This window comes from Heterocephalus glaber, unplaced genomic scaffold, assembly GCF_053883595.1.
Source record: "Heterocephalus glaber isolate CG9 unplaced genomic scaffold, H.glaber_assembly_v1.0 deba00001457, whole genome shotgun sequence".
Lineage (NCBI taxonomy): Eukaryota > Metazoa > Chordata > Mammalia > Rodentia > Bathyergidae > Heterocephalus > Heterocephalus glaber.
Window position 1 is genome coordinate 49,309,481 of NW_028258305.1, and position 9,404 is coordinate 49,318,884.

At 37.7% G+C, this 9,404-nt stretch overlaps 1 protein-coding gene across 2 annotated transcripts; it reads left to right on the top strand.

Moving 5' to 3' along the window:
- The first annotated feature begins 574 nt into the window (after positions 1–574).
- Rad51ap2 (RAD51 associated protein 2) lies at positions 575–8,616 on the top strand. 2 transcript variants are annotated; one of them, XM_013070046.2, is made up of 4 exons: positions 575–1,564; positions 2,075–3,403; positions 3,726–3,809; positions 7,382–8,616. In XM_013070046.2, the coding sequence occupies exons 1-4, from the start codon at positions 637–639 to the stop codon at positions 7,498–7,500; spliced, it is 2,460 nt and encodes an 819-aa protein (XP_012925500.2). In that variant the 5' UTR covers positions 575–636; the 3' UTR covers positions 7,501–8,616. The 2 variants fall into 2 exon arrangements, with proteins under 2 accessions (XP_012925500.2, XP_087072806.1); XM_087216680.1 differs by having other exon boundaries at positions 575–3,403.
- Positions 8,617–9,404: the final 788 nt, after the last annotated feature.

Here is a 9,404-nt window from a genome sequence, read left to right on the forward strand (position 1 = left end):
TTCTAGTCCACAACTACCCTGTTTTTCCATTTTTTATTGCTGCTAATTCAAGGAAAAACGTTGCATAGAATCCAATCTGTTCTAGAAATGTCAGTGGCCTTTCCAGTACATAACACGACAACGACGGTTTTTAGTGAAGTGGAACCCTGACTTTCTCTCTGGGATGATTAGCGAGAGATTTTCAGACGCACAGAGGTTTGGCCTGGCGGCTGCAGAGCTCGCGATTTTCCCGGAACGTCCCTGGAGAACTGAGGAGAAACGCTTCTGAGGAAAGCGTAGGATTTTAGAACTGTACGGCCACAGCCGTTTCCATTCCCAGCTCTCGGAGCAGCGAGACGCTGACTCCGTCTGTGGCTCCAGAAGGGAGGGAACAGCGGCCGCGGCGGCCAGCGTGGTGCGGACGCAGCTGGGCACCCCAGCGACGGCGCCGGGCGGGGGCGCGGGGGGCGGGGCCGGGCATCCGGGGGCGCGGCCGGGGCGGGGCCTGCGTGCGAGCCCGCCGGGCAGAGGCGGATTTCCACCTGCGGGGCGTGGCGTGGCGAGGCGGGCGGGGGCGTGGTCGGGCGGAGCGGCTTCGCGCCTCCTGAGAGGCTGAGGGCAGCCCGGACCCTGGAGCGCTCTCGGCGGGTCGCGGACATGTGGCTGTCGCGGGCCTCGCCGCCGGCCGCCCAGCGCAGGGTCCTCGCCTCGTCGCTTCCTCTGGAGGATCCCGAGCGCCCGCCCCCCGGCGGGCAGCGGCTGCGTCTGGGGGAGTCCGGAGGCGGCCCCGGGCCGGGGTGGTGGCTTCCCGCCCTGCGGCGCCCGTCAGAGGCGGAGCGCGCCTGGGCGTGGCCTTCGCGGCCCCGAGAGCCGCCGCTCGTCCCCGCGGCTGGGCAGAGCCCGGGGGCGGCGCGGGGCGCGCGGCCGAGGTGCGCGAGCGAGGGTGGCCTGGCGCCCTGTGCGCGGGCGGCCCCGAGCGGCGGCGTGTCCTCGGCCCACCTGAGGGAGCAGGCGGGGCCGAAGGACGGCGCGCTCCAGGCCCCCGCCGGGGGCTTCACAGACCCGCCCTGGTCCCCGAGTGGGCACAGCGCCCAGAAGCGGGAGCTGCAGGATGGCGAAAGAGCTGTAGACTCAGAAAGCTCTTGGCCTGAGTATGGAGAAAGTGACCACCAGTTGCTCAGCTCCCGAGACGCTGTGGAGAGAAGCAGCGACCTGTGGAGCTCACATTGCTGCGACCACAGTGGCGTGCAGTGCGATGTGAGGCGCTCTGAAGAGAGTCGCACGGCCGCACTAAGAGAGGCGCCCTGCAGGGGAGCAGAGACGGCCCGGGACAGGCGCACACCTGCCCGGCTGGGAAGGTCTCAGAGCAGGCACTGTCACGTTGGACGCAGTTTGAAAAGAAGTGGGCGAGTTTTTGGAGTTATGAGAAATTACAGGGCTAACAATGGAAGTGTGAAAAGACCTAGAGAAAAGCTGAATTTGCTACAGTTGCAAGTAGAACTTTTAGGCGAGAAAGATGATCACAACACAAAAGCCATGAATGTGCATGAACAGCAGTCAGCTCCTCTGATGATAGAAATGCCAGGTAACCCAAACTTTTTAATGAATACTGTTTGGTTAAATAGTGAAGGAGAAAATTATAGTAGTTTACAGTTGAGATACGACCCTGTACAAAAAGATTTTCATTTAAGTATCAGTTCTCAAAGTTTCATTACAGAAATTTTTTATTTCCATAAAAGCATTTCAGGAAACCAAAAGGGTAATGGTATTTTAAGCTGGTATCAAATTTTGCAGTGCAAAAATCAAATTGGTACTCAAAATCTAATAACCAGGAGTATCAATGTCAATATAAAGAGTGGCATTTTAAACAAATGTTTACAAACCACTGTTTCAGAACATTTAAATATCGTTTTCAAAATCAACATACCTTATCTGTTCGATAACTTTTATTCTTTAACCAGAATTGAAAATGATTCTGAATTGGGGGAGGGATACATTTTCAAATGGATAATGCATTTGAATTATCTGAAACTTATTGCAGTGAAAGGTCATACTGTATATCTAATGAGGGTTTTAACTTTCTCAAAACTTTTAGGAGATATTATGAAACCTATGTTAAAGGAAAGAAGGCCTATATTTAAAACTCAACAAATTTTTGAAGGGCCCAAGAAAGAAAACTTTGATTCTTTCAGTACAACAACTAAGAATCTATGCCTTACCATTTTTGAAACATCTGAAAAAATTCTCTTTTTAATGGACATTGATGACATGGAAGAACTTTCTCTGATAAAAGGATCTCATTATAAGAGTATAAGTCGTCTTGAACAACTCTCGAATGGAGAGACTTGGGGTCACTGTAGCTTCAGTATTGTTAAAACACATATGAAATCTGGTCCTCAGTTTACACGGAAAAAACATGGATATATTAGTGGAAAATATCATGAAATAAATATGCACAACCAAGATTTAGGGACTGAAAGAAAACAGGATCCTAAGAAGGTCAGTAGCTTCACTTTTAAGCACACATTTGAAGGTTCTTTTAATGTTAGACCACAGGCTATACTGGCAAACCAAAACACAATTCATGTTGTGATACAGATCAATAGGATGACTATAAGTCAGGTGCTAAATTTTGAGAACTTCCAAAATGAAATAGAAGGAATCAAATATGACTATGTTTTGAAGAAGGAAGTAAAACTCATAGCACAGAGTTCAAAATATAGTTGCCAAGTTTGTATTAAGATAGAAAAGGAAGAGGACAGGTTTTTTCCAAAGGATGGTATGCTTTCTGTGCAGTCAATTTCATTAATAAGTAAGAGAGTAAATGTGGAAGAAACTAAATCTGTTAGTCAAAACAGCACAACAGATAAAAATGAATATAAGAGTATTTTGCAAGAAAGTGAGTTAGCTAATTCAGAGCATTTTCATCGAAAGAATGAGGCTACGTTATATGTTAATCATCAATTTGAAACTGATTCAAATGAAGGGAACAATGAATGCTTTCAGAACTTAACCGAAGAATGTTTATCAACAGAAACTATGACAGTAGTAAAAGATTTTGAGATGAAGAGTAAATTTGATTTGGTACTTGAAGAGCTTCGTATGTTTCATGAAATTAGTAAGGAAAATGAAATTCCAACCACTGTGGAAACAAACAATGGGCAACAAAATTACTTTGAAGAAAGCAGTGATGCCAAGGAGGCAAAAATGGCTATAGAAAAAGATTTGAAAATGGTTACAGCTGACAGAAAATGTGCATCTCCTTTGCCCTGTGATACAATAGTAGGTCCTAGTATTCATAGAAGACACCAAAGTTTATTTAAGTGGAAAACAGTACCTAATAATGGAGAACAGGAAGTTCCCAATGTGTATTGCTGTCCTAGAACACCAGAGGAAGAAATACTCTATTTTACCTCTGAGCAAGGTACGCAATTCATTCTAAAATATCCTCTCTTGTGCTAAAATAATTACTGCTTTTCTTGTGTGTAGAGCAAATATATAATTTGGCAAAAAGATAAAGTATAAGACATGTTTATTGATGTATCCTTTTTTCTGTGAAGCTTATTTAAATGCTGAACTTATAGGAAACAAATCATTAATTTTTAAAGAGGAGCTCTAAAGAGTCTTACTTCACTAAATATTAGGAGACAAATGAAAGATGTAGTTCTGAAAAAGTAATTTGTTTATAATGCTAACATTTTTATATAAATAGTAGTTTTGCTAAAACATATTATCTTTATTTTCAGATGGTAAAAATACTTTACCTAAAAGACCTGCTCTATTTCCTGATGAGTGTATGGAAGAAAAACTTTATTATTTATTAAGAGGAGGTAAGATCTTTAGTTATTTTCTAAAATATCTTGTAAGGTTATTATTACATGTTTATATTTTTGGCATAATGCAAATATAGTTATATTATTAGAAAGTAAACTCATTTTTCAAAATAATAATTTACTGATGCAAATTCCAAAAGTTAGAGATTTTAAAAATTAAAATGCTATTTAGAATATTACTGGGAAGTACACTCTGCAACAACTATATTCAAATACTTGCACAGATCTATGGTAATAACTGTGCCAAGAAAGGTGTTGTGTATGTCCAATGCAAATATTTAACATACACCACATTATTGGCAAAACCAAAAGAAAAGGGTTTATCTCAGTTGGATATCTACTGACATTGAGATGTCACTCCCAGTTATACTTTGTATATAAAGTCCTGTTGGTATGGATATTTTATTTTGTGAATTAAAAAAAAAATTGCTATTAGGGCCGGGGATTTAGCTCTGTGGTTCCAGCACCTGCCTTGCAAGCTCAAAGTTCTGAGTTCAATCCCCGGTACCCAAAAAAAAAAAAAAAAAAAAAAAAAATTTGCTATTATTTAGGCATGTTGTGATTTTTGATAGTGGCAATTATATTTTTGATACCATTAAGTATAAAACTGAAGAAAAACAACTTTAGCCTTTAAGACTCCTACAATATCAGAATAAAACATAATATGTCTAATATGAGTTCTAATTTGTGGAACCAATGCATGTAGGTAGACATAAGGTTAAAATTAGGAAACTAGGTAAAGTTATAGTTGGGTCAGAAATTTCTGGTGTATTATACCACAAAATTAGATCTAAAAAAGAAGCATTGTGAGTGAAACATACTTGCTAAAACATCTCCAGTGGTGCATCATTTCTCAAAATGTTTCTCTTGGTTTATCATCATCAGTAAAATACTATCTTCAATACTTTTAATGTTATCCCATAACTTTCTTTTCCATCTTTTCTTAGCTTGTAATGAAATAATCTTAAAAATTAATTGATGCCTTTAGAAGGCTACAGGTAGTCTTTTCTCCTATGGTAAAAGAAGATGTTTAACAAACCAATATTTCATGAGTCTAAAAGGAAAGTTGAGAGAATTACCCCGGAAGCCCAGGCATGGTGGTGCACCCCTGTAATCCCAGCACTCTGAAAGGCTGAGCCAGGAAGATGGCAAATTTGAGTCCAGTCTGGGAAACTTGGCGATGTAAATACCCATTCTTAAAATAAAAAATAAAAGAATGCTGGAGCTATACCTCAGTGGTAGAATGCCCCCGGGTTCAATCCTGTGTGTGAATGACTGCTTGGGTGGGTGGGGGGGATTACCCTGAAAAGGATAGGGCTTCCTTTTTCTAGCATGAAAAAGGGAAGAAATTGGATTTAGAAACACTTCTTGATATAGAAGTAGATTAGAGAGCACATACCCATGTTGTCATCGTGATTATAATTGAGATAATGAAGTGAATATATGAAACGAATAAAGGGTAAGTATAAGTTGGAAAAGAAATGTTATCTTGGAAATACTAAAGTCCATAATAATGCGACTCTACCCTCACAAGAGAAAGTGACCAAATCATGTACAGGTACAAATTCTCAATGATGAATGTGATCATAATGTATACCTAAAACGTACAGTAAAATTAATTCTAAAAAAAAATAAAGTGACCAATCCTGAAGTAAGAAAAGTAATGTGTGAGGTCAGCCAGAATTGTGTATTACTCTGTAGAGTCACTTTCAAAGTGCATGCAAACTGAATGACCTTCCTAATGTTTATTGAAGTCCACAGTGTAAGGGAAAAGTTGAGAGATACCGGGATGCAGGGCTAATGATAAGAGACAATGCTCTGCTCAGGTGGAGGCTGCCTTCAACAGTGATTTTACAGGCCTCAGAAAGACTAGCTGTCTTGAAATCTTTTGATATTTCTCCACCTGTCATCATGATGCCTACTCTTATAGTTAAAGTTTCCACCGCTGTTTTCAGTGCACCCTCCCTCAATCTCTCTCTTTCAACGCCCCCTCCTGTCTCTCTGTGGCATAGAGAAGGGTATTTATAAATTATTTTGAACAGATGTTATATGCCTGTCAGCTAGTTCCCCAAGTGTTTTATGTATCATTTAGACCAATGCTTCCTAACTTTAATATATCCATTAATCACCTTAATTTACTGTTAAGAGACTCTTTCAGTGGTGGGATTCTACACTTTTACATGGTGAGTTGCAGCCATTTAGAAAACAATCAAGTTGTATTATTTCATATAATTGAGTTGTAGTTTCGTGACAGTTTTGTTTAATATTGACTTATAAAATGAGCAGTTTCTGGTAGAATGCTTAATATTTAGATTCATTAAATAATATAAAATACTAGATTAATCCAGCGCATAATAATAATAAAGGATCATTTAATAGAGGATACAAAGGGGCACATTCTTACAACCGTAATTTAATGACTAAAGTCATACACTTTGTAAAAGATTGGCTGTTGATGGAAATTAGTTCCATGATCTCCCATTTATTAAAAATGTATCAGAAGTATCTATCATATTTGACATAAAAGAAGAAAACCATACTTTAAAAAAGTAATCAAATACCATAGACTAAAAGTCCTGGCTTACTTCTGAAATAAGAATCACACAATGAGGAAGTATGCCTAGCACATGTTGCTGAAATTATCTAATTTGTAACCAAATCTAGTATGTCAGATATTATCTGAAAATTTTGTCTTATTTGGACAATCCCTTTTTGTGGTTTTTTTTTTTTGTTGTTACTGGGGATTGAACTCAGGACCTTGAGCTTGTGAGGCAGGCGACGGCACCACTGAGCTAAATCCCCAGCCCTGGACAATCCCTTTTTGTTTAAAAAATGTAGCAATATATTTTATAATTAGATTTATAATTTTAATGTTGAATCAAAAATAAAACATTTATAGCTATTTTGATGGTGTTAATTGCTTTTCTCCTTACTTGTAGCTTAATTTTGTATTCTGTTTAATAAATATTTACAAATACATGTACATAGATTCTGTTGTATTTCATTAACAGTAACCAACATATTTACCTGTTAACTGATTTAGTAACAAATATATCTCCATGAAATAATTTGAACCTATTTGACAATAATATATTGTGAAGTTAAATAAAAACTTCAAATTCAGAACTTCCTATTTACTATATAACAGGTAATACATTTGAGCCCTGTTATTGATACTAATCTCAGAGACTAAACATAAGCATTAACTAACAATATGACATAGTTACTTAGCTTCTAATTGTTGAAGCATTACATTAAGTTGGCTTTAAAACCTTTTTAGTTTTGTTGTTGTTGCTAAGTCAGACTACCTGACTGGACTGCTAATTTAATCTAGTTGTTATTTTATACTGGTCAAGTGACTTAACCTTTCTGTGGTTAGGTTTTTACATTTTAAAACTGGATTGGGATTAAATTGAAATAATGCATTTAAAGTGCCTGGCACATAAATCAAAAATGTTCAGTAAATGCTCAGCAAATGTGCTAGTATTATGGTTAGAAGTAAGCAAAGAGTCTTAAGAATACTGGTTATTTTACTCCTTTAGGTAACTTTTATTGTCTTATGTTTTTAGGTAGTCATTTTCCACGTGGCATTTCAAGAATTCAGCCTCTTAAGACATGCAACCGGCCAATCAGGATTGGTTTGTCAAGAAAAGCTAGATTTAAGCAACTCCATCCCTACCTGAAATAAATGTATTTCAAGAGCTTAAAAGAAGATTTTGGACTTTTGAAACATTTCACAGTATCCAGAAATATTTTATGTCTTTGGATAAATGCTTTCTTTCAGTTTGGGGGTGGGGTGGGGCTTTCTCTGTTATAAAATGTGGAGAGATTATTTTGTGTGTGAAATATTACCTTTAAAAGTTAGGAAATATTTTGTTAATGTTTTCATTTCATATAATCAATATTTATATTAAAGCCTTTTCATGATCTTGTAAAATGAATTGACTTTTTAAAATGATATATGCATATGATATTTCTGTGGAGACAATTGATAGCTTTTATAGATTTTTCAAAGGATTCATGGCTCAGAAGAAAGTAATAATTCATTACTGTTCTATGCGCTTAGGATATATTAACAGGAGAAAGAAAATAATCCTGCCTTTCAGGAGCTTGTACTCTAGCAAGGCATGATTTATAGTGTGAGAAGTACTGGTGTAGGGAGGATTTACAGTGGGGTATTAAAGTGAGAAAAATATGGTATTGAAGTAGAAATTAATAAAAAGAGCAATGAGTAGATGAAATTATAGATGAAATGATAGCAATGAAATTAATGGATAGAGAATTTGAAGTCATTTTTAGTAAGTCTGAAAACCTTTGCTTATAATAGAAAATTTTAATCCAGTCAATTAATACATTTAGACTTATTTCTGTCATTGAACGTCATTTTGTACACTTTCTTGATGCTTATTTTCTTCCTTTTTGATAAGTAGCTGAATATTTAATCTTCCCAGTGTTTTTTAAAGTATACTTTATTCTTTACCTTTAAATTGTGTATATTTTATATTTTCTACCAATCTGAAGTATAGAAGGTAAGCTCCATTAGGCAAGGTCTTGTATATACTTTCTCTGTTCTATCACTGAGCCTATCACTATGATAGCAGTATGGAAGTATACTTGTTCTACAAATAGGTTAATAGAAATTGTTAGTTATATAATCATAATTCTACTCTGGGGCCAAAGACAGACTTGGGGGGGAAGAAATAAAATTTAGAAAGTGAGCCTTGTGTGCTGCTACATGCCTGTAATCCCAATATTCTGGTAGGCTGAGGTAGAAGGATTACAAGTTTGAGCACAGCTTGGCCAATTTAGTAAAATCCTGTTTCAAAATAAAAAAGAATTTAAAAGCCTGTGATGTAGCTCTGTGTGACGGTCCTGGATTCAGTTTCTAGTACTAGGGGAGAAAATGCAAAAAAGTGAACGCTGAAAAAGGTGAGAAGGAATTCTGCAGATGAAAGCACCGCCACGCCAATCTTAGTACAACTCTGTGACCTGGAAAGCTCACTTGAAAAAGCTCCCTTCCATCTTTTCACCTGAAAAATGGAGAGAGTGTATTAGAACAGTATCTGATTCCTACTAAACATTCATAAGGTGCTATGTGACTATAAATGAATATATTTCTACACATGTCTCAAAATAGCTATGCATTATTCTTTTTTCCTTTTATTATTATTATTATTATTATTTATTTATTTATTTATTTTAGTACCAGGGATTGAACTTGGGACCTTGTGCTTGTGAGGCAGGTGCTGGAACCCTGAGCTAAATCCCCAGCTCCTTTTATTTTTTTAAATTGCCAGATAAAATTGTATTTTGACAGGTTAAATTTTATGTATTTAAATAAATTATATATAAATTGTGTATATGTTAAATTGTATATATATTAAATTGTATGTATGTATTTCCTTTTTGCAAGACAGTTACATCTAGCTAATTAACATGCATATTATTACAGCACACATTACCATTTTTGTGGTACACTGGAAAGCCCTGAAATGTTACCAGAAACCTCTACAGTAGGCTCCAGAGAGACAGAAAGTGGGGAGCCAGGATGGCCAGTGATGATCAATTAGCAAAGGCGCTGGTCCATCCAAG

Excerpts from the sequence above, each read along its gene's own strand:
- Rad51ap2 (XM_087216680.1), top strand. The coding sequence starts at position 637 with ATGTGGCTGTCGCGGGCCTCGCCGCCGGCCGCCCAGCGCAGGGTCCTC. Across the intron at positions 3,404-3,725 it reads CTATTTTACCTCTGAGCAAG|ATGGTAAAAATACTTTACCT; the intron begins GTACGCAATTCA and ends CTTTATTTTCAG. Across the intron at positions 3,810-7,381 it reads TTATTATTTATTAAGAGGAG|GTAGTCATTTTCCACGTGGC; the intron begins GTAAGATCTTTA and ends TTATGTTTTTAG.